We start from the raw sequence: 27,606 nt of genomic DNA, 5'->3' as shown, positions 1-27,606 counted from the left end.
GCTATGTTTCATTTCCACATGGTTTGATACTTCCGTGAAAAATTTGAAGGCATAAGGGAAAGCATTTCATAGCCACCCTGTGTGCCCGATGTTTCTATTGAAGAAAGTTTCACAGACTAGCAAGCAACTAGGATAGACAGTCATAAAACACATCGGGTTATTAGAGAAAATTGTGCTCTCAAATAGGTGCTCTGCCCTTGGACCCATATCTCTCTAGTAGCCAAGCAGACACTCAATCTTTCACTCACTCCCATTTTCCAGAAAGGATGTCAAAGACACTACTGAGTTGAAATAACAGTTTAAAAAGGAAAGCAGAAGATAAAAGAGGGATTTATTCACTTCTTCCCATTGGCAGGCAGATGTCCAGCCACTCCCTGAGAAGTGAGGCCTCAGTAAAGGTAGTGGTTGTTTTGGAAGACAAATGCTGTTACCACAAATGTTGTCATTCCTCCTCCTTTCCCCACCTGTTATTGCTAAGCATGGTGTCATGTGGCAGGTACAGGGTATCCCTTTGGCCTGTTTGGGTCATCTGTCCTGGCTGTGGCCCCTCACAGCCCCTTGTCCACCCCAAGCCTCCAGGCTTATGGCTGGGAGGTGGGGGAGATAGAAAGCCGTGGCACCCTGCAAGAGCTCTTCAGCAAGAGCTGAAATGCTGGTGAGTTATGAACACTGTTCTAGCCTCAAATACAAAACACAACAGGCTACTGTGGAGAGAGCTGACTTCATAACCTCATGCCAGACTGAACCAGTGCCAATATTAATGAAAAAAATTATTTACCGTTATCAAATAACTGCTTTCCAGCATTGTTTTTCTTGTAGGGAGCAGCCCACCTGAGTGCTTTGTTTTCTCTTCAGAGTACAAAAGAACAAAAGAACGTCCTTCTCCCTAATAAAAAACTCCATTATCTTCCACACAGGTGTGAAAACTGGAAACCTAGGGAACTCACAAACTCCCATAGACCCAGCAACTGGCTAATTCTGAGTTGAAATTAATCCAGCTTCAACAACACTGTCAAGTGCTCAATGGCTAAGGCTGAAGTAATTAAGACCTTTTAGATCGCTTTCTGTTTCTAGCTTCTCTATTTTTCCATTTTGTCAATTTTCAAAACACCTATGAAGCAAGGGAAAAGAGAGGTCAATGTATTATTTTAGCCATAATCTGGTGACAAAGTATAGAAAATTGGTCTACTTCACCCAGACTGTCAATCCAGTTGATAAATTCCAAGAACGTTGGAGAAAACCCTCAAATATTAATCTGGTTTGACAGATTTTCTCGGGTTTAGGTCACTTTGTGCATTTCAGTACTGTGACAAGTCTCAGTTGAAAACCCAGAGCCCCTTTCCTTGAAAACAAGGTATTTTGCGCAGACATTCAGACACTAAAGGTATTTTGTGCAGACATTCAGAGAAATGCAATGAAATGTTACAGTTTGGAGACGGTGGGTTGATTTTGGTTGCAGTAGTGTTAGGGGAGGTTCTTGCAAGAAGTAGGATAGACTGGGATCTCCACCCCTTGCTGCACTTATAAAGGCAATAACATCAAGGGAAGGAACCAGGGAGGAGTTGAAGAGCAAACTCCTTTCCTCTGGAGCACTGGGTGAGGAATGCTGCAGAGCTGTTAAACTAGCAGGCAAGGAACTGCTTCATGGGAAGAGAACTTATCTCTTTCTTCTGTCTCCCAGTGAGAAAAATGTGGCTGAAGTTTCTTTTGGCTATTCTTCTCTGGCATGTAACAGCTGCAGCGGAGCCTGAGCCGTAAGAACTACCCTCCTACTATTATTAGTATTTGTGAATGGCTTTAAAGACAGTGCTAGTCAGTGTTATTGATTTTTGTCTAAAAATTAAATACCACCGGGGCTCATCTTTTATATCTGGAGAATTAAAGCAGAATGGGGATGGCAAGTGAATCATTCTCATTTAATATGATCAGACCTTCCACCTATTGCAGAACTTCCATGGAAGCTGATGTGTGTCCAGAAAAAGCAATAGCAGTAGTGACAGCAGGGTGCTTTGCTAAAACCAGGTGAGCCCAGGGCTCAGATAAAGAGTAAAAGGGCAAGAGCTGGGGGCCGTAGCAGGACTCAGCTAGTTCAGAGCTGCAGGACAGAGTGAGGAGCACTGGCAGTGTGTCCTATTTAATCTAAAGTAATTAGTTGGTACTGAATAACAATGGTGTTATGTGTTTACTTTATCCTCTTGAGGCCGTTTCTCCTTTCCATAAGAAAGTGATCACTTTGATGTTGGGATTTCACAGGCAGTATGTCCTGATGGTGCCTGCTGTCCTCCAAAGTGACTCTCCAGGTCAGGTTTGCCTGCATTTCCTTAACCTCAATGAGACAGTATCCGTCAGAGTAATCCTAGAATACAGCTCTTTCAATACCACTATTTTTAAGAAAACCATGACAGCAAGCAGTGGTCTACAGTGCTTCAAGTTCAAGGTAAGTTAATTTTAATTTATGTCCCCATGGAAAAGAAATGTAAACAGGGACAAGAAAATTAAAGCAGAGAGCATGGAAAGGAGCAAACAGGGAAAGAAATAAGACTTGTTAGAGGAAAAAGGAAGCATAGGAGAGTAACACAGTAACAGAAAAGGAGGCACTTTTTGTAGCTATAACTAATAAGGAAAAGCCCAAGAAAGGTGATGAAGTTGAAGCGAGCTTGTGTCTCGTTGTAGGAGCCCAGGCCACAGTTATTTCTGTTCAACAGGTTCTGGAGCAAATTACTTCAAGACTAACAACCTCCCCATGTTTCTTCTTTCTTCACAGATTCCTCCTGTCCACTCTGCACCACTGGCTTTCATTTCCTTCTCTGCCAAGGGCAGCACCATCAGCCTGGAGGAGCGGCGGTCAGTGATGGTCTGGAACACAGACAGCATCGTCTTCGTGCAGACAGACAAACCCATCTACAAACCAGGACAGACTGGTGAATGTCCACTTTGCCTATAACATGGGCCTTAGGAGGGAATTTCTTCAGACAGAATTTCTCTGTCTGGTGTTTTTCAGGCTGAGCTACATTCTAGGCAGTTTCTTCAGAGTTCCTGTTAAAACTATTACAGTTATTTGCTGTGGAGCTTAGGGAGTCATCTTCAGGATGTCATCATCTCTTTTATTTTATTCATCCCTTCCTCCCAGGTGACAGAAGCCATCACTGCTGCTGTTTCATTACTGATGACAGGCCAGAATAGTGGGAAGAGGTGATTAAATCGGTACCTGCCATGAAACAATGCTTCCCTCTGTGATGGTGGTCAGCATCAAACTAGCCTAAACAACAAGAGCGAAGTCTATTACTTTAAAATTAATTACACGTTGTTAACAACAAAATCATGCTACTTACCTTCTGGCTTTCTATGTGTTTGGACTCTAGATTTTCATGTTGTATTCTTGCACTTATGCTATCCACTTATCCATGTTTCACACACAGCCATTAAGCAGACCTCCATTTTTCCACATTCATTCCTAAATTAATTTCTAGGGTTTAAGGTTTCTATGACATGCTATAGGAAACCAGAGAAGAAGACTTCTTCCCAGAGATTAGTCACATAATGCAGTCACTAGACTAGATTAGTTTTACTTTAATTCAGATCAGTTCTACCTACATAGATACACAGTATGGACAAAAGCTTACCAGCTGGAATTTTGTGCCACTAAGGCATGCAATATGGGTTGTTTATTGGTCAAATGGCTTGGTTTTGAGCTGGGGCAAGCAGCAGACAAAATCAAATTATGAATAGGTAATGCAGTTCTTATTTATTCAGTCATTCCTTTCTGGGAGGTTAAACTTTCATGAAAGTAAACTTTTCATTACTAACATTAAAGGAAACTTTTATGAAAGAGTACAAGAGCTTGATGCTAGGGAAAAGACCCTTAATCAAAGTCTGTATAGGGTTCTTCTACCTTCAGATACATTTTATTATGTGCATCTTTTGCAAACAGGACTGTTAGAAGACCTGTGAAACTGGAAGTACTAATGAATGCAAAACATGCTCAGCCAAACAATGATCACTGCTAACACCCTGTTTCTTGCTTTTCCAGTGAGGTTTCGTGTTGTTGCCCTGGATTTAAATTTTAAACCTGTTCAGGAGAAGGTGAGTGACCAGTAATATTGCCCTGTATTTAAAACTGCTGGGAGATAACTTCTTCCCAAATTTTACATAGAGGATTGCTGTGGATAAAACGAGATGTTGCAGAGACTAAATGCCAAAGAATTAACCCGATTTCCTATGCACATGCTGTAATCCAGCCTCTCATTAGAGTCACAGGGAATAAGGCAGGTGCGTAGCACTCTGAGTTCCTGACACAACACCTTCTGTTATTGCTGGGAAAGAGGCTCAAAACCCCCTCCACTTTGCTGTCACTGACATTATCTTAGCTCTGTCCAAAAAGCCCACGGTTCAGTCTCCTGCTCTTACAGTTCAGCAGATGTTGCTTGCATGCATCAGTAAATCATCCATTTGTCGCTTTGCCCATTTTAGAAATGAGGGAAATTAAAGTTGCTGCCACAAATATTAATCTCCTCAGAGGTATTCTTTCCACTGCCAGCAGTCTCTCTTCATGCTCATAGTGCATAAGGAAATTAATGGAAGGGTCTTCACTGGCCTCCTCTCCTGCACTTGTAATGCAGGAGATAGCACAGTGCTAGCAAAAGAGCTGGTGCTAATTGCTAGTAAGAAGCCCAAATCATGGTTTGTGTGCAGCTCTGTAACTCTGCTCACTCATACACTCTGAGATTGCACTAAAACCAATACGAAACAGTCCCACCATTCTCATTTCATCTCTCTCATTTATGTAAGCTTCTTATTGAAGTAAAATTGCTGTTAAACTGATTCAAATAAGAGATGAGCTCCTCTGATAAATGGTATTATACTGAATATTGGTTATATTCTTCTCACAGTGCTGAGGAAAAATAATTTTTGTTTGATCAGCCACCTAATATCTTCTTCCATTCTGTTTTTTTCCTCTTTCAGTACCCCTTGATTGCAATTCAGGTAAGAAATTTTTGTCTTTGTACTGCATTTCTCTGGGCAAGTGTCCTTACATGGGTTTGAGTGTGTACATACACAGACAAATCTTGCTGCTGAGTACAACAGCAGAAATTAACAGAAAATCCTTAACACAAAAGAGGGATGCTCTTTGAGCTTGACATGGAAGGCACACCTACTATCATTTCAGCAGTCAAAATTTGCAGTGTTCTTATGTCTACTTTTGATTCTCCGCCCCTTCCCCCAGTTTTCTCAGCTTATTTGGGATATATCTTTTTGTAACTCTAGTGCTGCTAAAACCTAATATAGGTTGTGAATACAACTACTAACTATGCCAGTACTTTCATGGCATTTTCTGGGGATTTGTAAAACAATTTCTCTTCATGTCTAGACAGTTATAGTTATAAGTTTTCATGTTACACTGTGAAGTCAGGGGACTTTATTTTCTTTGCAGTGAGAACACACATCTTTTGAGCCCTCCCCACGTTTTTTTCCGGCCGTTGCTGTAAAGAGTCAAGGAAATGGTGTCAATGAGTTTTCTTTAGTGCAGCTAGCATAACATATACTGTGAGGAAAATGCCACCCCAGTGAATGCAGAAGAAAGGTTTCCTTCCTTCTTCTGGCAGCTGAAAAAAAAAAAAAAGCTGGGGTTGTTAAAGGCCAAGATTTGTCTGGGATAAACTTGGCTGAAGGGAAAGCACAAAGAAGATTTTCTTTCTCACCCTTCTTGACACAAATCTAGAGCAACATATACTAAAGAGCAGGAAAGAGCAGTATTGTGCAACTTTCCCTGATGATTGAGACTAGTAAGTAGGCTGGCAGAGAATGCCTAAATCAGGAACAATAGATTAGAATCTAACAACATTAATAATAACATGAATAATCAGAGTACAAAGGTGCAATTTAACTCAATGCACGTGCATTAAGCAGCTTCTCCAGTGTGTTAAAGCAACATATTCTGTTTTCTTCTTTGTTGCTGGTTTTTGTGTGCTAGTAGCAAAGATTTCCAAGGCAAAAAAACTGTGAGTCTGTATTCTTTTTTTCCTTCAGGATCCAAGAGGCAACAGGATCTTGCAGTGGCAAAATGTGAAGTCAGAGATGAACATTATTCAGCTAGAATTCCCACTCACTGAAGAGCCTATCCTGGGGAACTACAAAATTATTGTAGCAAAGAAGTCAGGAGATAGAACAAATCACTCATTCCATGTGGAGGAATACGGTAAACACCTCCTTTTTTTTTTTTTTTTTTTTTTTATTCAGTGTAGGAAACATTATTAAAGATGAGCCCATATCAAGCAACCTTTTTGACTGCTAAAACTTCAAACAGCTTCCTGGCAAATGCAGCTTCAATTAGTTGTCATTAGGAACCGGGAGATTAAAAAAGAAAGAGAACAGTAAAAAAATGCAAGAAAAATGTACAATTTTTTCACATACTTAGCCAGCAAAATAATCTGCACAAGAAATCAGCAAGTTGATTGCAAATTTCAGTGAGACAAACTAAATTTTTCCCAGCTATGTCCATGAATTTTCTTTGCCAAAACTGTGCAAGGAATCTAGACATCACAGGATTAATTTCAGAAGTCCTGTCTTCTCTTCAAAGTGTTGCAGGATTACTTCAGTAATCCTTTGCAGATCAGGCCAGTTCTTAATCATATTGCCACTGGGTTCTGAGATCCCATTCTCTCTATGACTAACAATATGATATAGTCTCATTTTTGCTTTCATCTTAGGAGGATCTGCAAATTTATAATAAGCCAGTGTTGGATTTTTTTTCTTTTCGCTCTCTGTCCTAGTGTTGCCAAAGTTTGATGTCACAGTCACTGCACCAGGAAGCCTTACAATCCTGGATTCGGAGTTCACAGTGAAAGTCTGTGGGTTGTAAGTACCATGCACAGAATTAGGAAATATGCTGAAGTGGAAGAAATTCCCAAGGACTGGGGAAAGAGCCTGGGCTTAGAGAAGAAGCCAAAAAATATGGAGGGTCCCAGGAGAGGTTGGTGAGGGTTGACTTGGTCTTCGGAGCTTTCATTTATTTGTGTGGTCATCTCATTTTATTGTATGAGAACTTTGTTCCACATGGTGTTGTACAAGGTAAATAAATCTTTTGAGAGGTTCCCTGGTAAAGGAGGATGTGTCCACTCCCAACAAACCATGTCAGAGGGAGAACTTCATAAAGGAGAGCACCAGTAAATTCTAGCAGGGAAATTATGGTTCCAGCTGCCTAACTCCCCCTCCAAGCTTGGTCCTTCAGAAGGACCTTGCTTACACCAACACCAAGATCTTGTAATTTGGAATCCAGAGTTGAAATCCTAATCCCCTAGCAGATATGAGGAGTTTTGCTTTGTTTTCAGTGAGCCTGGAACTCCAGTTTAAACTGAAGATTGGAGACAATAGTCTTAATTTAGTCAGTAGCCACATCTGTTCATTATGTTTATAAAGGAATTTGGTTTTGCATTCAAAGTGTAGCTTTGTTTCATAGGTTTAGGTGTGAAAAATAACTGATTTTGAATTCTGAGTTGTATTTTCTATTTTGTTAAAGCAGGAGAGTTAGGAAAAACCTGTGAAATTATTCCATGCTCTGGCTTCCTAGCTCACTGCTGTCCTGGATTTATTCCTGCACACATTAGCTGAAGATTGTTTTTCAAGCATTAGCTCATAGGCCTCATCAGATCATATTTCTTCTTCCCCCAGGTACACCTATGGCCAGCCTGTTGAAGGGAAAGTCAAGCTCAGTGTGTGCAGGGATTTTGATTCATACGGGAGGTGCAAGAAAAGCCCAGTTTGTCAATCGTTCACCAAAAATGTATGATACATAATTATTATTCCTCTTCATGCTTGTCCTCTCTTCTTTGCTCTTGTTTCTCTCCTATTGCCCATCACACTTTGCTTTGTCTCTTTGATGCTTCTCTTCACCCTACTCACCTCTTTGCTTATATGACTAGCTAGGAGCTCAGAGCACCTCATTTCTCTTCTCAGCTTCCTGCAGGCCTGAAGGACTGACATGTTTCTTCTCCATGACTCAGTTTCCCATAAACATGTATAAATCATGTAAAAAGTACTGGGAAAAGGCTTCATTGCTAAAGAAGGTGTATTGTCAACACTCTTTGCAACCTATGATCCTTGACAGCAGGATTTGTTTTCTTCCCTGTCCAGCTGGAGACAGATGGTTGCCTCTCCCAGGTCTTCAGCTCCAACATCTTTGAGTTACATCGCACTGGTTACATGAGGAACCTTGACGTGAAAGCCACTGTGACAGAGAAAGGAACAGGTAATCCCTTCCAGACAGACAGCAAAAGCGGTGTGGTCAAGGAGAGTGGAGATAGCTCCTGCTTGCTGAGTACAAGAATGTCTCCCTGAGGAAGGTCATTTTTACAAGCACAGTGACCATCTCCAGGCAAACTCTGCTGATGCTCTGTGCAGGACAAAGTGTATCTTCTCATGACTCTGGGCATGTCTTCCAGGCCAGCAATTTACAGCTGCTCGGGTTATTTCCATAACTCGGGTGATGAGCACCATACAGTTTGAGAACATGGATCGCCACTACAGAAGAGGAATTCCTTACTTTGGGCAGGTAAACAGGGCTTGGAGGACTTGTATTGGAGATGGTTGACAGGTAATCACATAACAACAATGATGGCAACATCTAGGGGACTATTTGGGGTGGGAGTTCTCCCCAGTCTTCTTTCCTCAGATGCAATGCCCTGCTGGTAATTCTGAATGCTGAAGACTATTAGTTTATTCTGAGTTTGATTCTTCCAGAAATACTTGAAATCAGAAGAATTCATTAGCTAGCATTTCTCTAACTGGTATTTTAAGCTTGCTATAAATCACTGTCTCTCCCTTCAGAACTGACTATCACATGCCAGCCAGACATGAATAAAAACACTGGTGGATGAGGGAAGAAAGAGGGAAAGGATTTAGGGCACACACAAAAAATCAAGGAAATAACAACAGTTTCTGTCTCAGAAAGGTTTTTCATTATTTTGTTTCATGACAATGCCCATATAATGCTGTCAGTGGTTTAAAGGGTAGGGATAAATCTCTCTCCTTCAGTTCTTCTTTTATGAATGAGGAAAGAATAAGGGGGACCAGTAACACTGAAAGGAGGCAAGACTGTCTTTCAAGGGTGAGGGTTTTTTCCCCTCTGTAAAGTCTATATAACTTTCTTATTTGATTCCAATTCCCACTCTGTTCTTTTTCTTCAAAAAAAAAAAAAAAAAAAGAATGCTCATTCCTAGCAACATAGAATTTACTTAATGGGATCTGTTATTGTTTGTTTGCTTGTTTAACACATAAACGGCAGAAAGAGTGTAGACAGAATCAGAAAAATGTTCAAAACAAAGATGTGGAGAAAATGTTTTCAGACCCTGAAAATAGCAGCAGCAGATTCTCAAGACTAAGGAAGGGGAAAAGGAAAGAGAAAAGAAAATATATTTTCAAACTGGAAATGTATAGTCAGAAGGGACTGATCAGGAAAGAGATGATACATGAAAGTTCTTGCTCTACAAAAGGACATTATCAATGATGCAGCAGATGCTGAGGAAGCTCCTGCTCCAAACCTCATAAGATAGCTGCCAGAAAGTGAAGACAAAAATTTCAGTTGTCAAGTATTGCTTTAAAGGAAGATGAAAAAGGGATTCTGCTGTTTGAAGAGCAAAGGAGTGCAAAATATCAGTATCTGCATACTGAAATGTGTTCAACATGTTTCATATTCTTTTTATAGATCAAGCTGGTAGACAAAGAGAACTCTCCAATTTCCAATGAGGTTATTCAGCTATTTGTCAATAACAAGAATACAGACAACTTCACCACGGATCATAATGGTGTTGCTGAGTTTAGCATTGACACATCTGAAATGTTTGATCCCGAGATCAATCTGAAAGTGAGTACAAAACAAGGCTGAATAGAGACAAAGGGAGAGATGGCTGCTCTCAAACTGAACCCAGAAAAAGATGGGATGAGGTTTCAATTCTGGCAATAAAAATATGCTTTCTTCATCTTTCTTCATTGTGTACAGCTCTCAAAAACTACTATAGGAGGAGTGAGGAAAACATCTGAGTTGTTGCAATGCAATGACTTGCTACAAGGCTGCTCCTTCCTTACCAGTTTTACTTTAGATGCAGTTCTTACCTATATGCACTATATGAACTAATTATTCTGATGTCAGAATGTGATGATGACTTCCTTAGTGATATATGTTTGTTTTCCTTTTCTTCCCGAACCTCTCCTGTTCAGGCAGTTTATAAAACCAGTGACCACTGCCACTATGAAGGCTGGATAGAGCCTTACTACCCAGAAGCGTCTCTCTCCGTCCAGCGCTTCTACTCTTGGACCAGCAGTTTTGTGAGGATTGAGCCTGTGTGGAAAGATCTGAAATGTGGGCAGAAGAGGATGATCACTGTGCACTATGTCTTAAACACAGAAGGATACAGGAGAATCAACACCGTGAACTTCTACTATATGGTGAGTGTGAGGCTGTGGGTTGGTTTGCTGAAAGGGCTTTACTGGGCAGCTCTCTGGCAATCCATCCACAGGAATTACAGCAGTGAGTGATCTTCATGGTATTCTCTGCCCCTCTTTTTCCTTCCTTTTACTTCTGCTTTGTGACCAGCAACAAAGTCACCAGCAGCAGCAGTGGGAATATTCAGCATGCCCTAAGGCTTATGTTTAAGCATTTGAGATCATCACATTGTAGATTGTCTTGTCCATGCATAATGAACCTTATCGCTGCTTTCTCCCTCCAACTTCTGCCAACCCATACATGTCTTGATATTCTCTACACAGGGCATGGCAAAAGGCAAGATTGTCCTTACAGGGGAAATTAAAGTTCATATCCAAGCTGGTAAGTTAAGTTGCCAATCAATTATTTTTTGCATTAAAACAAAAAAACAAATGACCAAACATCCAGATGGTTGAATATAGCAGCAATAGGAAAGGCTGTATCTCTCTCCACCCATGAATGTGTCCATGACAGTAGCACTGCTACTAAGATCACTATAAAATCAGGTTTAGTCCAGCAGTTACTGAATTTAATATCAGTCAAACAGTGCTCTCTAAAGATCTTCCCAAAGTATGACACAGGGAATGCAGAGTGTCTGCTTTAGGGTCCTATCTGAAGATGGCCACATGTTCAAATGTACAATAAATCTGAGACCACATGGATCAAACCCAGGCCTGTCACCTCCTGGAATATTGTTCAGTTTATCATCTAAGCCCAAATTGCTCCACTGACTGGTTCAGTTACATACCTGTTGAGTTTGTCTACTACTACAGTAAATCTTTGATATTCCTTCCTTATTGGTGCATTTATTTCTTCTAACAGGCCAAAATGGCACTTTCACCATTCCGCTTGTGGTCAGTGAGAAAATGGCTCCAGCTCTTCGGTTGCTGGTGTACACCTTACACCCTGACAAGGAGCTGGTGGCAGACAGTGTTCAATTGCCAGTTGAGAAGTGTTTCAAAAACAAGGTGAGAGGCACTAAGATATAACAACCCTTACCTGCAGTCAGATAAATACAAATTCTTTGTGTATATATCCACAAGAAATTTCCAGTTTTGTTTCTTGTTTCCTTCCCCTTATCTCTACATTATTCCTTCTATTTCTCCTTTTTCTCTTTGGCCTTATATCTTTCCTCTACCACTACCTCCTGGCCTTATTGTCAGAAGATACATCTTCTTTTAACATTAAAAACTTTCCAGGAGACCTACATAAATCCTAAATTATTCTTGCCTCACTTAAATTCTACTAGTTTTCCATTCAGTTTTTAGACTTTCTATCCTTCAACATAGTGAAAACAATTGAGACTTATCCCACTTCATCATTCAATCTAATTTTTTATACTTTTTTGTTGAAAAATGCAGTTTAGGTTTAGCAGAACTAAATACACACAGAAAAGAAAGCCAAAATAGCAGTCTAGGGTTTAGGTATTTCTTCCTCTTTCTTTTTATGGTATATTTTCATTCATCATTATAAACTCAGATTTCACCAGTAATATTTTTCTAATCTTTAGCTCCTTAAAGCTAAATTGCATGAATCTGTAGAACAAGACAAACCAAGAGACATTAAATAAAATGTTTCTAGTTGCCCCTCCTATTTTTTTTCCCTCTTATCTAAAACAAATATGAAACAGATTTTTTCTGAATAGATCCAAAATTTGTTTTATATGTTTGCTAACATGGGCCAGAGACCTAGGAAAAATATTATTTGCTCACTGTAGGGATTATTACATGTAGTCAAGTCATAATCAGGTTCAGTTTGACAGCAAAAGAATAATGATAATGGCAGCAAAAGAATCACACTTTGTTTTAAATCACTTGAGGTAGGCTTCAGTTAAGCTATCATAGGAATCTAAGGGTGCTTATTGCCTAAGTCCCTGTTATAACAGAGGCCTGATCAACAGCTACAGTGGAGACCAGATGTTCTCCTCCAGGCAGAACTTTCTGTGCTTTAATAGAAAATCCTTCCACTCACACACAGTCACAGCAGCCCCAGCAGCATGGGTTAGCCATGCCAACATCTGTTTGATGAATTTCAGGTCCACTTGGAATTCTCTGAAAAGCAGATGCAGCCAGCTTCCAATGTCAGTTTGGTCATTGAAGCTGCTGCCAACTCCTTCTGTGCTGTGAGGGCAGTGGATCAGAGCGTGCTGCTCCTGAAGCCAGAGACAGAGCTGTCCATGGAAATGGTAAGCTGCCAAATGCCTTATCTTCCACTTTGTCTTCCTCCTCCATTACAGTGTCTCTCCATTTGAGATCATTAGACTGAGTTAAGCTTCTGGCATGTGCTGGTCATAAGCATCTCTAGTAGGCAATAAACAGATTTTGTTTCCTGTGGATTGTAAATCCTCTTTCATCTGGGATTTAATTTAACCTGTGACTGGTCTCTGTCAGCACAGCCCTCCAGCATACCCAGTACTCCCAGTTTTGTGTTGTTGGCAAACTTGCAAGGGTAGACCCTTGCTGCAACACCCAGCTCATCAAGGAAGATACTGAGCAAGATTAGACCCAGTAGTGGAGTACCCTGGTACATCACTGGTTACTGGACTCCAGCTAGACTTTGTGCCACTGATCACTGCCTTCTAATCCCAGCCATTCAGCCATTTCCTAGTTCAGGAAACAAAACACAGTTTCAAACAGGCTGTCATCTCAGTTTTGGCAATTTGTAGTATTTGATGGTGTAAGTAAGGCTGATGTTTACATACACACAGTTCCTGTTTCCTTACCCCTCACAGGTATACAGCCTGCATCCCCTACAAGACTTTCAAGGCTACGTGTTCCATGGGTTCAATCTAGAAGAAGACTCCCAAGAGCCCTGTGTCTCATCTGACCACATCTTTCACAAAGGCTTGTATTACACACCTGTAATGTCTGGATTAGGCCCAGATGTGTATCAATTCATCAGGGTAAATGTCCTGTACATTACTTAAATATGCTTTAGTGAGTTTCTGTTTATGTAGTGTTAGATACTTCAAAAAACCCTAGTAGCAAAATTCATACATGACAAGCTCTCCTCTTAGACCTCATTTCTCAATTGATTCTGGTGCCTACTGTGATCTTCTAGCACACACAAAGCTCCCAAAAGTCTCTGCATACATGTCTATGGGCACCTCTGTGGTAGAAACACAGTAATGGGAAAGAGGAAAGAATGGAACAAACGTCAGCTACAGAGTGATTATGGCTAATGCTGAAATGTGTTTTTAACAGGATATGGGAATTAAACTTTTTACCAACTCGAAAGTTCGACAACCAGTTGTATGCACTGGTGAGACTGTAAGACGTCAACCATACGTAATGAATGCAGGGCATGTGGCTTCTGCACACCATGTAAAATCATCAGGTAATACAGAGGACAGAAAAGAGATTTTACCTTTCTCCTTAAAGGAAGAGGTATTCTTGTTATATGGACATGCACAGTACTCATTAACCACTTTGGTTTTGATACTAAATATTGGTCTGGCACCAAATGATAAGCTAATGGCCAATGTCCAAAAGAGTCTTTCAGGTCTACATTTCTGATTCATATCCAGTTTCATGCTGGGAATTGTTGGCAATTGGCAGTCTCACACAAATCTCACAGTGTTGACACTGATTCCCTTCTGACCAGAGCTAGTTGGAAAAGACTGTGCGACAGTGTGAACAGTAATCAGAGCTAAGAGCCAAGTGCCCTGAGTTCTAGCCCTAGGTCTCATGCTCATGAGAGACCAAAGCAATGTTTTCTTTTTCCTTTGACACCAGGTTATACCCAACTGAGGGATATATTAGTAGCTTTTAATATTTGTGTGGCATATGTGTATATATGAATATTATATATTCTCAGTTAGAAGGTAACAGTAAAACACTTACTGTCCTTCATACCAGCCCATCACATTCAAGCCTGTCCTTTCTGGGCATCTCCATTATATGGATCAGGTTTTATTAAATTCTCATTATCTCTTACCAGCTGAAGCTGATAGGGAGGAACGAGAGAGGACCCTCGTCCTTGAGACTATTCGAGAATTCTTTCCTGAAGCTTGGATTTGGGATATAATTCCAATTAAGTGAGTACTGCTTCTTTCATATCTTTGCCTTGCTTTAGGAATTACTAAATATGTTCTCTGATGTCCTGTAAGGTGGCAATCCCTTGCCAACTCTTCTTCCTTTTTGGCCCAGAAGACCTAATTTTCAGTCATCAGCTGCCCATCTGCCCTTCTCTTTTCCATGACCAAATTACCAAAGATGTGCCTAAAGACACCTGTTGCTACAATGTGTGTACCAAGAGTCATATTCCCTTCCTCAGAAGAAGGACACCTCTATTTAAAATACGCATTTGCAGAACAAGAATTCTGAGTCGTCTTTTCAAACTCAAGGATAAGATGGGCAGAGGAACATTTAAATGTTTAAAATTTTCTCAAATTTTAGTGATAAATTCCAGGTATTGTAATGTGGGATTTCTGCAGATAGAATAGGGGTAGTTCTCATTCCCAAAACTTGTTGCATCTACTGAGAAGCAAGTTTTCTGAAATTTACCCTTTCTAAAGCTTTCATCCTTTCTCCATTCCCATCAGCTCTACTGGAAAAGCCAGCATCTCATACACCGTCCCTGACACCATCACCAAATGGAAAGCCAGTGCTTTCTGTGTGGAAGAGTTGTCTGGATTTGGCATATCTGTGCCTGCCACCCTGACAGCCTTGCAGTCTTTTTTTGTTGACTTGACCTTGCCATATTCTATCATACGAGGAGAAGATTTCCTGCTTAGAGCCACTGTCTTCAACTACCTTGACCAGTGCATTAAGGTGTGTACTTCTGCCCACATCCTTAGACCTCATCCCATCTCCAAAGAAGCTGCAACAAAATGATTGGCACAGATGGTTAGATCTGCTCTTGACTGAGGTTCGACTCATTCTAGCTGACAACAGATTATCCTGACTGAATTTGTCCTCTGAAAACAGTATGGAGCAAAGGGAGATTGTGTGAACTGTGACTAGGGCAGATCTGTAAAGCAACTGCATCAAGATCCTTAGAGAAAAGAAGCAAGTGCTTTGCAAAGTATCATTCACCACCCTCACATAGGCAAGCTATCAATGGTTTCACTGAGGCCTTTTCCTTAAGAATCAGGTGTGCATAGGATGCTTAACATCCCAGTGAGACTGCTGAGAGAAGCAAGAGGGAAAACTGTTCATGTTACATCTGATGGATGATTAATCAAACATCAACATCCGAGACCTTAAATCTGCCCTACACTTAACTCTAGATGTAAGCAGAGTCTCACCCCCTCTAACAATAAAGCACCATTTGCAATATGGTAAAAAGCCTTCATCCCATTACAATGTTCTTTGTGTTCTCAGATTAATGTTTCACTGTCGGATTCCCTTGATTATCAAGCCAAACTCATCTCCCCAGAGGATGATGGATGTGTATGTGCCAAGCAAAGAAAGACTTATGTCTGGAATATTTTCCCCAAAGTAATTGGTAAGTGCTTTGAATCTACTTGGTTTTCTGTTCCAAGATACTAATTTATATCTCACCTGAAAAAACTTAATCCTTTTCCAACCCAGACAGCTTGGTTTACCACTGTTCTTTCCAGTTCTCTGGGTTAAAGATCTTCTTCACAGCTTCAGCATGTTTATCATTGCCATTTTTAGACACCAGTTCTCTTCCTGTATGTCTCACCTACAGTGACTTACCATTCATGATGTTGAACTACTTCATCTTAATCATCAGATGAAATTTCTTATTTTGTCAATCATCCTGCATGGTAAAGGTCCATTTTTTTCCCTTTTTTTTTTTTTTTTTTTTTTTTTTTCTCTGCTATTTAAGGTAATGTAGTGTTCAGCATTACTGCAGAGGCCAAGGATGATGAAGCATGTGGAGACAAAGCTCCCAGGAACATCAGTATTGAGTACAGGGACACCCAGATCAGAACACTGCTGGTTGAGGTACTGCTGGCAGCTCTGTTTGTCCTGCATTCCTTTTCATGAGGAAAATAAAACACAGTGGAAGTACCAAAAGCAAGCAAGCTTTTCAGGTTCCCTAAAGAACTGGTATGGATCCACCTTCATTTGTCTGGGACAGGATTTGGCTGTTCAATCTAAGACCAAATCCACTCCCATCTGATGTCCTCTTCCATGAGGATCAGTGGGTGTTGACATGTCTCCCTCGTGCAGAAGAGAAACTGGAAATGAGGGGCTCCATCTGATGCAATCTCCCTTTTAGGAGCAACCACATCATACATGAACTTGTAAACTGTTGTTTCAGTCCACCTGTTACGTGATGTAGGAGGTTGGGGAAGGTGGTGGCTTTTTGTCACTGAATTTCTTCTGCATGCTTTTGTCTCATCCACTGCATGTATCTCTTCTTTCCCTCTCCTTGCAGCCTGAAGGAATCAGAAGGGAAAAGACTCAAAACTCCTTAATTTGTACAGAAGGTAAGAGTCCATTTTCTTGAGAAGAACTGAAAGGAAGTTTGGAATCTGCACTCTTTCCTGAAGCGTTTGTTTCCTTCCCTTTTTCCCAGAGTTGTCCATATGACAGCTAAGTATGAGTGTAAAAGTTCAGTTCCCTGCTACCAAATTCCTGTGTGGTATGGTGCATATCACTGAGGCAGCATCTGTGCCTTGCTCAGTTATGCTCAGATGCTGTAGGAAGGCTGCTATGAAGCTCTCAAAGGGAGATGACCTTTCTGTGCAAATTATGTCCTGTGTTTCTTTCATCATTTTGAGCACTGTCCTCTATTCCATGGATACCTGTAGCTTACAGCTTTTCACCTCTGGTGGGAATGGGAGAGAGAAAATAATGTTCCTTTCCACACCATCTCAGTGCTGACAGCAAACAGCTCCTAAAAGAGGCAAAAAATCTTCTCTGACCCTCACCAACCAGCTCTACCAATTGCTCCACGGAGGGAATCCCCAAGGGTCGCAGACACTACAACCTGTGAGCATCAACCTTACCCTGTTTTACTGTTTTCTATTGAGGAATGACAGTGACTGCACCACTTGATCTTCACAAAAAATTGTTTTTTACAATTTTGATTTTGCTGTGTCCCCTTCCCTCTTTGCGTTCTTGGCGAATGCTGTGAGTTTCATTTTGTTGCTGTCACTTGTGTGCAGTTTTGTACTGTGCAATTTGTACCAGGAGCATTTCACTGTTATAATTAGTATTCCTATACAAATAACAAATATTTTTCTCCACAGATGATGTAGTTATTCAAGATATATCTCTAGAGCTACCTACAAATGTTTTGGAAGGATCAGCCAGAGCGTCCTTTTCTGTTGTTGGTAAATATATAATTAATAAAACATAAACCAAAAAGAAAATACAGAAAATGTAACATGAAAGCTCTTTCAGGATTCAAAATGTGAGTTTTCAGTCCTAGTGTGGGAAACTTTTGAGAAAAGAGACTGATTCTCATCTTGTCCAGCAATGATTTGCATCAGCAAAATGGAGTTTAAATATCAGTTGCATCACTCCTCACTATTCTGTTTAAATTTAGCTCATTTGAAAGTCTTTCTCTGAAGCAGCAGCACAGTTCTAACTTAGGACCTCAGCCATATTCATGCCAGTATGGCATTTTTCTACATACCCACCTACAGATCAAAAATGCCAGTGGAATCTATTCAGTCTTTTGAGGACATAGATTTGGTTATATGACTCACTAACCATAAAATCCTTGCTTGGTGATGTTGGTGACTTTTAGAAGCTCTTTCCAGAAGTCCCTTGCCGTGTCTGTGCTACCTTTGCTAGAAATAACAACTAAAGGTTGTCTGTGTTACATCTGCATTATCAACATCCCTTTTCAGCATTACCTGTCAATTTTGCAATAAATGTTTGCAATAAATAGTTCTGGCTATTCCCTTCCATCCTCTTGAAACAGAAGTTTCCTGCAAGTTCCTTTCATTTCCAGCAAGAAGTATCTGCTTGAAGTGGCACCAAAATAAGGAGTGTTTCTGGTAAGGGAGATTTAGACTATGTAAGTAGAGGCAGGAAAAGGATTCTTAGTTGGCTGCAAAGCAGAACAAAATTCTGTTTGGAAGGCTCCCAGCCCCTGCTAGGCTTTTATGACTCTGCCTGTGGAATGGAAATTACTGTTAATTTCAGTGGCCACAAATTGTGCTGATCCCCCCCTCTCATCTCCTACTCCTCAGGTGACATCATGGGCACTGCCATGCAGAACCTGCACCAGCTCCTCCAGATGCCCTTTGGCTGTGGGGAGCAGAACATGGCCCTCTTTGCACCCAACATCTACGTCCTGGACTATCTGAACAAGACAGGGCAGCTGAGCAGGGAAGTCAAATCCAAGGCCACTGGATACTTAGTGAGCGGTGAGAACTTTGTGGTTCCCTTACAACATGTGGTGAAATTCCTGTTGAGGGCCAGTGAACAGAAGCAGCAGCAACAGCATGTCTACCCTGGAAGATGGCATCACAGTTGTAGTACAGCCCAGCTGATGCCTCAGGTTTTAGCTTTTATATTTTTCAGATTCTGTACTGCTTTAGTTTGTAGTTCTGAGCTTCATATTAGGAGATAGAAGCTCTTTTCACAGAGTAGGTAGAAAAAAAAATTCTTTTTCTAGCTGGGGACTAAGGACAAATTATTTAAATCTCAGGCCCAAGATCATAAGCAATGGCAGAATGAAGAGAGAAAAACAAGAAGGATGGGGCTTCATAATCTAAAGCTATAATTAGACAATTAACTCTAATATGCTAATAGACTAGAATTTATAAAAGTGAGACACTTGGTGACTGGTCATCCATTTTTTGTGACTATTTTAGGTTCATCTTGGATGTAGCCCTGGCTGGGCTCTTGTACTTCCCAAGGTGTGTCCATTGAGGCCTTCTAATAAATACCTATTTTATTCTTTAACTCTGTCTAATCTCTGTTTTAGGTCAGCCTTCCCAAGGCAACACAGCAACCCAAGGATTTGCCCTGAACAAGACATTTTTTACTTTCCTTTATCTTCTTATCTTATGCCTTTTTGCTGACATTCAACTGCCATGTTTCCTTTGAGGTTTTGTCTTTCAGTCCCCTCCTCTTTTCCCACTTAGAAACAGCATATATCCTGATCCTGTATGTTTAGTTGGAGCATAGAGCTGGTAGAGCTCTGCCTGTTCTCTCAGTGTTTCTGCAAGACATTTTCCATACTTCCATTCATAGGATCCCTCAGAGCTCCCCTCCTGCTTGTTAGATATACATTGCCTTTCCATTCTTTCCCAGACAAATATGTCAGCAAACAAAATAGGGTTTTGCTTTTACATCCAAGAACACTTCCTTTTCCATGTTCTTGCAGGCTACCAGAAACAGCTGTCATACAAACGTCCTGATGGGTCCTACAGCATCTTTGGCACCAGAGACAGAGAAGGGAACACCTGGTGAGTGACTGGGAGCAGAACTGGTTCAGAGATGAATTTACATTCAATTATTATGGTGCACATAAGAGGCAGCTTTACTGGCTGAATCGGATGTACTGAGCTGTCGAGGTCTGGGGGTTGGGAAGTACTAAAGGAAATATCTCTCCATCCTCTGCCAGGCCAGGTGCATGAAAAGAAGTTGATCCCTAAAGACCCAGCTGACTTTCTGATTCATAGTCCTGCTGTCTGCAATAAAAGCCATTGCACTGCAGTGCTCTGTAGACAGGACCAGCCACAGAGTGTGCTGGACATCCTCCCCATGTCCCATCTAGCTTCTATCCCTTTAACTGTTCTCTCTCTGAGGAGCACACAAAGAGAAAGCAAGCCACCAACATGCTGGCTGTAACTCTTCATGCTGTTCAGCAGCACAAATGGGAGGGCTGATTTCTTCTGTGGCTTCCAGTGCTCATCTCAGCTTCATCTTTCCCTTGCAGGCTCACTGCCTTTGTGTACAGATCATTTGCACAAGCTGGCCGCTTCATCTACATTGATGACCGTGTCCAGTCTCAAACCCTGATGTGGCTGTCAAGCAAACAGAAGCTAGATGGCTGTTTCCGGAGTGTTGGGACACTCTTCAACAATGCCTTGAAGGTAGCACAGAATTACTATTTGGTCAAATTCATACCTTTTCATTATGAGTATGTTCTATTAGTGCCAAAAACTATATTTCACTCCAAATGCCTGCCTTCTTCCAAGGACTAATTCTCCATATCTTATAATGAGTATTTTTGGCTCAGTCAGCTTTCATACACCTACTTTACATGTTATGTGCACCTGAAATAGGGTTACAGGACTGTAAGCTTGAAGGAGTGATGTTGTAGGATTTAATAACAAAGGATTTGTGAGCTCTGGAGTTGTGAGCTATTCAAGAGCTATGCAAATGCTCTCTTTCCCTTTGGGCTGCCTCCAGAACTGTCCATACTCTCTCAGCTGGGACCTGGCAATTGATATTTAAAGGTTCTCATCTGTGGCATTTGCAGATTGTTCCTCTCTCCATGTTGTTTTCAGGGAGGAGTAGATGACGAGCTGTCGCTTTCTGCCTACACCACCATCGCCATGCTGGAAGCTGGGCACTCCAGTTTGGTAAGGAGACTTACCTGATATTCAGATGGAACTGGTCCCCAGTTGTTGCCTTGGGTCCAGCATCTGCTAAATTGTCTAGGTTGTAAAGAGAGAGAAAGAGAGGGAGAGAGCTCCCAGAGTAGGTAGGTGACTGTGCTCTGTATCCACACCTCTACCTCCATTTCTACACCTCTTAAACCAACAGTCTTTGGGTAGAAACTGTACAAACCTCAGTGGGATTGGATCTTCTATTTGCAAGACACAAAATACCTTTACTTTATAAATAAAAATACCTTTAACTAAAGCACCCTTTAGTTTCCAATAAAAAGACTTGACAGGTAGAAACCTACACATGACAGGTAGTAACCCACACACTATGGCTTAGCCTCAAAGACAGCCCAGTCAAGAAAATAAGTTGTTGCAGGTGAATCTATAAAATCTACAAATGGAACTAAAAGATAGGTTGGAAAAACAAATGTTCATCAGAGCAAAAGCTGACCTGTCCTTTTCAAAAGCTGGCAGTACAAAGGTAACCTCAGAGGAGACGTTAGACTTCAATACATGAGTTAGCCTCCACTTTTTCATATCCTGTCTGGGGACACAGAGTCAAACTGTACATTTTTTTCTGGGTGTAAACCTAGTACAACATTGCAGAATTAAAGTTACATCAAAGTCAGTGAGGATAGAAACCACTAAGTTAGATTTGTTCAAGACAACAAACTCTTGACTATAGAAATGCAGAGCAGATAATTATAATGGAGGTAAACAGACGGAATGATCTGTGAAATATGTAGAACAACCTCGTCAAGAACACCACTGAAAGCTACTTGATTTATTTGATGTTTTCTGTGAAATCCCTCCTTGAAGAATTCTGTATTTTCTGTTCTGAAGTCATTATACAAGCTAAAGTCCCACTCCCATTGCTGTGATAGTGACAGGATGGGGAACAAGTTTAAAGAAAGTAAATTTTTGAGCAGGTGAAGACTACGGTCCTGAATTAAACCCATATTTTTTTTGTTTTTAAGTACCCTGTAATTCGAAATGCCTTTTTTTGTCTGGAGACCGCATCTGAGGAGAGTATCAGTGAAGTTTACACTCAGGCACTCATGGCCTATGCTTTCTGCTTAGCTGGCAAGGCAGAAAAATGTGAATCATTCCTTGAAGAGTTACAGAAATCATCAAAAGAAGTTGGTGAGTTCCAATCACTTGGGGAATTTGGGAAATGGGAAGATGGAATAGATCTTACTGATGGTCTGACCTTGATATTATTGAGAGAGTGGGCACATGAACCGAACCACACAAATGATGGATGGAGTTAACCTGCAGTGCATTCATTGGTGTGCAGGGAGTCCTTTTGAGGAAGAGGCCGGGACGCAGTGAGACTCCAAGGCAGAGTACAGAGCAGTGACACCTGTAATCAATACTGGTTCCTCTCTGTTTATTCAGATGGCTCACAGCACTGGGAGCAGGAGGAGAGGTCTCCATCAGACAAATCTCCCTCCTTCCTTGACCATGCCCCTTCAGCCGATGTTGAGATCACCAGTTACGTCTTGTTGGCATTGCTCCGCAAACCCAACCGGAATAAAGACGATCTCACAAAGGCCTCAGGGATTGTGCAGTGGATCATCAGGCAGCAGAATGCCTATGGAGGTTTCTCTTCTACCCAGGTGCCAAAACTACCTTCCACTCCACATCTAGTCCTAGGAATCGGGGCACTGTTTCAGGGTTCCAGCAGGGCTCTGACTACTTAGTCCTGTTTCTCTTTTCTACTTGCTGTCTCTGAGATAAACCAAAACCAAAAAAATATTAGAACAAAATACTTTTTTGTATTTAATAAGGTTAAAACCATAAGGTTTTGTATTTAATAAGTTTAAAACCATACAAGAGTAATTTGACTAGCAATAAATACAGATATTTGTGTCAGGGGTGAGCCTAGAAAACACCAAGTCCCATCTGTCAGATGACCCATGAGTTCTGTGTAGCTCCTCAGAAAACACAGGCTTCATCACTATGATAAACTGTAGAAGGGCACTCTGCTTCTCATATTTTATGTTCTGAGACCCTTGTATCAGGAGAGATATTCTTCTACCCTAAAGCATACATGAGAGAATGAAATGGCTCCTTTTGTATGGGAACCCTGGAATTATTCACAAATTCAGGAAACAGCAACTGTGACATGTATTGCAACAGTGACTTTGATCTCCTCTGTGCTGGTCACGCTGTGTAGCCAATTGTCTTTTATTATTTTCTTTTTCTTCAGGACACAGTCATTGCCCTTCAAGCACTCGCTGCTTATGGTGAGGCCACCTACAACTCTGCTTCACAAAACGGAGTCAAGATCACTTCCAAAAAGCCCTTTGAGAAGGTATTTTTTGTCAACAATGAGAACAGGCTCCTGGTGCAACAGACTCCCCTTCCAGAGGTCCCTGGGAAATACAGCCTGACAGTGAATGGCAGTGGTTGTGTATTTATGCAAGTAAATGTCTGATTTTTTCTTCATTGTGTCTCACATTTTGCATACAAGATAGCCAGTGTTTTGATGATTTTCTAGCTGACTTCTCTTTATTTTTCCTAATTGTTTGATTTCCCTAAATTTCCCTAAATCATTCACAAAACACTCTTTTTCCTATCCCACATTCTGACTCCTGGGGAGTTCTGGCATGGAAAAAGAGTCCTTACTGAAACACCTGGTTTCTTTCTGGGAGGTGACTCTGAGTAAAAGCACCTTCATTGTTAAAGATTAGAAGTCTTACGTGTTCATCATTGATATAAGCAAGCATCTTCAGAAAATTCACTAAGTCTGGTTTTTTGGTTGTTTTGTTTTATGGTTTTTTTGGGGTGGTTTTTTTTTTTTTGGGTTTTTTTGGTTTTTTTGAATGCAAAGAAAATCATTGGCATTCTTGAACAAAAGGGTTTTTTTTCCTCTTCCAGACAGCACTGAGATACAACATTTACCTTCCAGAGGGGTCCTTTGGATTTCTGCTTTCAGTACAGACATCAAATGCTTCCTGCCCACAGGACAGACCAGCAAAATTTGATATTGTCCTCATAAGCAGGTAATGTGCCATCAGCAAACCAGCTGCACAGATGGCAAGACACACAGAGATCACTGCTGTGTGTTTTCACTTCAGCTGATGAAGTCAAGAAGCCGGGCTGATCAACGTGCTGTTGGTATCAGCCTGTAAGACACAGTGTCTCCAAAGACCACTGACAGGGCCCTCTGTTGTTCCAGTTACACGGGGAAACGCAGCAGCTCCAACATGCTCATTATTGATGTGAAGATGCTCTCTGGCTTTGTTCCTGTTAAGTCTTCCCTGGATAAGGTAAACTTAGAGGGGCAAGGTGAAATTACTCCCCACAGGGACGGAGGAGAAAACCAGAGGCGTGGTTAAGAAGCATTCAGCCACTGACCATGCGAGGTGTTTGCATGGCTGCACTGTTCATTACCGGGTGGAGGGAATGCCCTCTAGGGAGCTTTGGACACACAGATTCTCCTATATTTAAAACTAGGTTTCAGCTCAAACCTGAGCAAATGGCAGCTGCAACTGGGAGCTTGCACTGCCCAGGCAGGGAAAGGGTGGGAAACGTCTCAGACTAGCTCTGAAACACAGATCACACCAGAGACAGACAGAATCCCCCACGTGAATTGCAGTGACTTGTGCATTTGGAAAGAGCTCATACCCCCAACTAAGTCAAGTGGTACGTTTTTGTCCATCCTTTCAATCTATTCAACAATATTTGGACTCTAAAAGTCAACTACCAGCCCTTGAAACTTGACTAGGAGAAGAATGAATACCACAGACATGCAGCAGTAGGGCCTGAGGCTGCACTTGTTTTGTAATGTTTTACAATATATTTATCTCCATTTTCTTGCTTCAAAGCTCATTGACAGTCAAACAGTGATGCAAGTAGAAAGCAAGAAAAATCACGTCCTCCTTTATCTGCAAAATGTAAGTTCTGGTCACTGTCTATTTGATATTCACCAGGATGGAAACAGCATGTAATAGGTATAACCACAATATGGATATACCCTATATGGTGCACTTATCATGTTCTCTTCCTTAACTGTTTTCTACTGTTGCCACTAAGCTGCATACTTCTCAAACTGCATGCAACCTCCCAGCCTTCCAAACAGCTTCAAACTGAAGCTACCAGCAATTAAAAAATAAAAAAAAAGTTCATTAAAAAAAAAAAAACCACATTGAAATTAAACTAAATTCTTTCTCATTTCAGTAAAAAGCAGATAAACACCAGAAAAGTGGTTCCCTTGTGTGTATGTCTCTTTGGTAGGCTTCTTATAAACCTCAGTCTTTCCAACAGGACAGGAAACACTGCTTTCATTCTCCTCTGGAAAGATTTTCTTTGCTTCTCTTACACCAGATCATTGCAAAATTTTACTTGTAATCTAATCCCTGAATCAGAATTTACTAAGTAAATAATTTGCTCAGGGCTCTGTAGAACTAACAGAAGCCAATACCCCAGTGATGGACACTGTAAATTGATTTACAGTTTCTTGGTGGCAATAATATCCATGTCTGAAATGGGAGGGATTGGAATACCAGACTTTATCATCCTGATCATTGGGAGATCCTGGAAAATTAAACTCAGTCTCTTTGGACAATTTTTCCACCTCTGGCAATAGGATAATGCAATAATTACAGAATCAGGTGATACAAGCAGGACAGAAAATCTATTAACTCTTCAGTTCAGTTTCACTTTGGAGTTTCCAAAAATGTTTGGATAATGGCTGTCCTATATCTGTAGTGGGATTGGGAATATGCAGCCTGTCAGTTGCCACCTTTGTCTCCTCTAGATGGTGCTGTACAAATAAAAAGACTGATGTGATCTCTGACTTTCCATTCCAGATCTCACAGAAGAAAAGGAAAGAAATCACTTTCTCGGTTGAGCAGGACTTTGTAGTGACCCACCCCAAACCAGCACCTGTGCAGATCTATGACTACTATGAAACAGGTTTGTCTTCGATTTTAACCAGTGTGAAGTGCAGGGGAGGGACAGGGACAGCAGAAACAGTGTGCCTTAAGGGAGACCCAGAACCAGCCCTGTTGGCAACAGCACTCGTCTGGACTCCATAGGCACCTGAATCTAGGGCCAGGGGAAAGACTCATTTCACTTTATTGACCTTGGTCTCATGCCCAAGGTGATCAATGGCCATAACTAGAAAAGTAGGAAATTACATGCACCAGAATAAAGGAAATTTCAAGGACCTCCAGTTTAAGCATGCATAGGTTATATCCACCTCTGGGAAAGGCACAACAAGTGTTCTCCAGGGTAACCAGAACCTTTCTCTTCTTCTTCTCCAGAAGAGTATGCTGTTGCTCAATACACATCACCTTGCAAATAGGCTGTTGCAGAAAAGTACTAAGGATTAGAAAAGGTAAGTGAAAGCCAGAAAATAACCAAATAGGCAGATAAGAAAGTGACCTATAAAGCAGCAAAAGCAGAGTGAGTAGAACAGTAATCATTCTCAAAGAAATGAAGTCGCCATGAGGCTTCTCAGAGAGCAGAGAGAGACAGTGTCCCAATCCTATCCCATGACACCAGTGGAATCCAAGTGGGGACCACATTGCTGTTCATGGGAAGAGTTTAGCATCTAGAATGAAAGCTAAAGTGCAGAATAATGGAAAGACTCGTAAATACCTTCAAAATTTCCTCAAAAGCACAGCTACGTACCAAAGAACCATTTACCTATGGACATATTTGAAAGTCTTCCCTCTGGAGCCTATGCTTCCCAGACCCAAGCAAGATTTTCCACATGGACTAAGAGAAACTTTCTCTGAGACAGTAAATCCATTATCTGAGGACAACATGAGGTGACATAAATCATGGAGGCAGTGTATTAACTAGTCAGAGGTGTGATGCTGCCTGGCTGTAGAGGAGGTCAGGTCTGCATCCTGCTCAGCACAGCAGTTCTGCTGGCTGTTGTCTCATGAGCAGTTTCTCAGGAATCCAGGCACAGCTTGCTGCAAGACCTTGGTCCAGCTTTTGTCTATTTCACACAGAAAGAACTGACTACCCTGTATCTTGAAAAAAAAATGCCTGTGTTTTTTAACCTGCAACTATTGGTTCTCACTGAGGTTATTTTCTTTTGGATTTTTACCTGCAGGAGCACCATAAATGTTGAACAAGTGGTCAAGTGCCCTATTTTCTTCTGTCATGAAGTCTTGGAAAGAGCCATTGCACCTTAGGAATCACAGTGAGACTACGTGACATTAACTGAGCTAGTGTCTGATTCTGTTTCCTTTCACAGCACATCTCTCCAGCTCTGTAGCATAATCATGTATACCTTTCCACCAATAAACCTCCCTTTTACACTGGGCATTGGCTTTTTCTCAGTGTCACAGAACAGGCATTTTGATGATAGTCCACATGTCATGACTGCTGGCTGGGGGAGGATGAGGAGAGGAACACTCTTGTCCTGCCTGCAGCACTTTGCCTCATCGCTCAGCTGCAGCTGATAACCGTGGGTGCTGCAGTACACATGTTGTTCATCCCCCCACACCCAGAGATGGCCCCCACTGCTCATGGCTGCTGGACAGACCCTCACCTTTCCCCAGGCCTGTGAGAGCGCTGCCTTTGCCCCTGTGGCATAGAGTAAGCGTTTAGGTGTGGACATCACGGAGTGACTCTGCATCGTGCTCAGCAGGGGCCAGGCTGAGGAAAGGGG

The 27,606-nt window shown here is 41.3% G+C and overlaps 1 protein-coding gene across 1 annotated transcript; it reads left to right on the top strand.

The window, feature by feature from the left end:
• Nucleotides 1-1,559: 1,559 nt before the first annotated feature.
• On the top strand, nt 1,560-27,258 carry LOC105758686 (ovostatin). The gene is made up of 36 exons (XM_012569918.5): nt 1,560-1,754; nt 2,254-2,437; nt 2,765-2,921; nt 4,031-4,083; nt 4,963-4,983; nt 6,028-6,196; nt 6,771-6,855; nt 7,669-7,780; nt 8,131-8,245; nt 8,439-8,548; nt 9,701-9,859; nt 10,213-10,440; nt 10,762-10,819; nt 11,300-11,445; nt 12,513-12,662; nt 13,209-13,379; nt 13,681-13,813; nt 14,417-14,513; nt 15,021-15,249; nt 15,802-15,925; nt 16,274-16,392; nt 16,829-16,880; nt 17,646-17,729; nt 18,597-18,773; nt 19,739-19,820; nt 20,294-20,450; nt 20,868-20,942; nt 21,947-22,112; nt 22,368-22,588; nt 23,182-23,397; nt 23,853-23,977; nt 24,154-24,244; nt 24,803-24,871; nt 25,787-25,892; nt 26,243-26,316; nt 27,046-27,258. The coding sequence occupies exons 1-35, from the start codon at nt 1,645-1,647 to the stop codon at nt 26,281-26,283; spliced, it is 4,392 nt and encodes a 1,463-aa protein (XP_012425372.5). The 5' UTR covers nt 1,560-1,644; the 3' UTR covers nt 26,284-26,316; nt 27,046-27,258.
• Nucleotides 27,259-27,606: the final 348 nt, after the last annotated feature.

Source organism: Taeniopygia guttata, chromosome 1 (assembly GCF_048771995.1).
Source record: "Taeniopygia guttata chromosome 1, bTaeGut7.mat, whole genome shotgun sequence".
Classification (NCBI taxonomy): Eukaryota; Metazoa; Chordata; class Aves; order Passeriformes; family Estrildidae; genus Taeniopygia; species Taeniopygia guttata.
The sequence above is the reverse complement of the archived record's forward strand: the minus strand, read 5'-3'. Positions and strand labels throughout refer to the sequence as shown.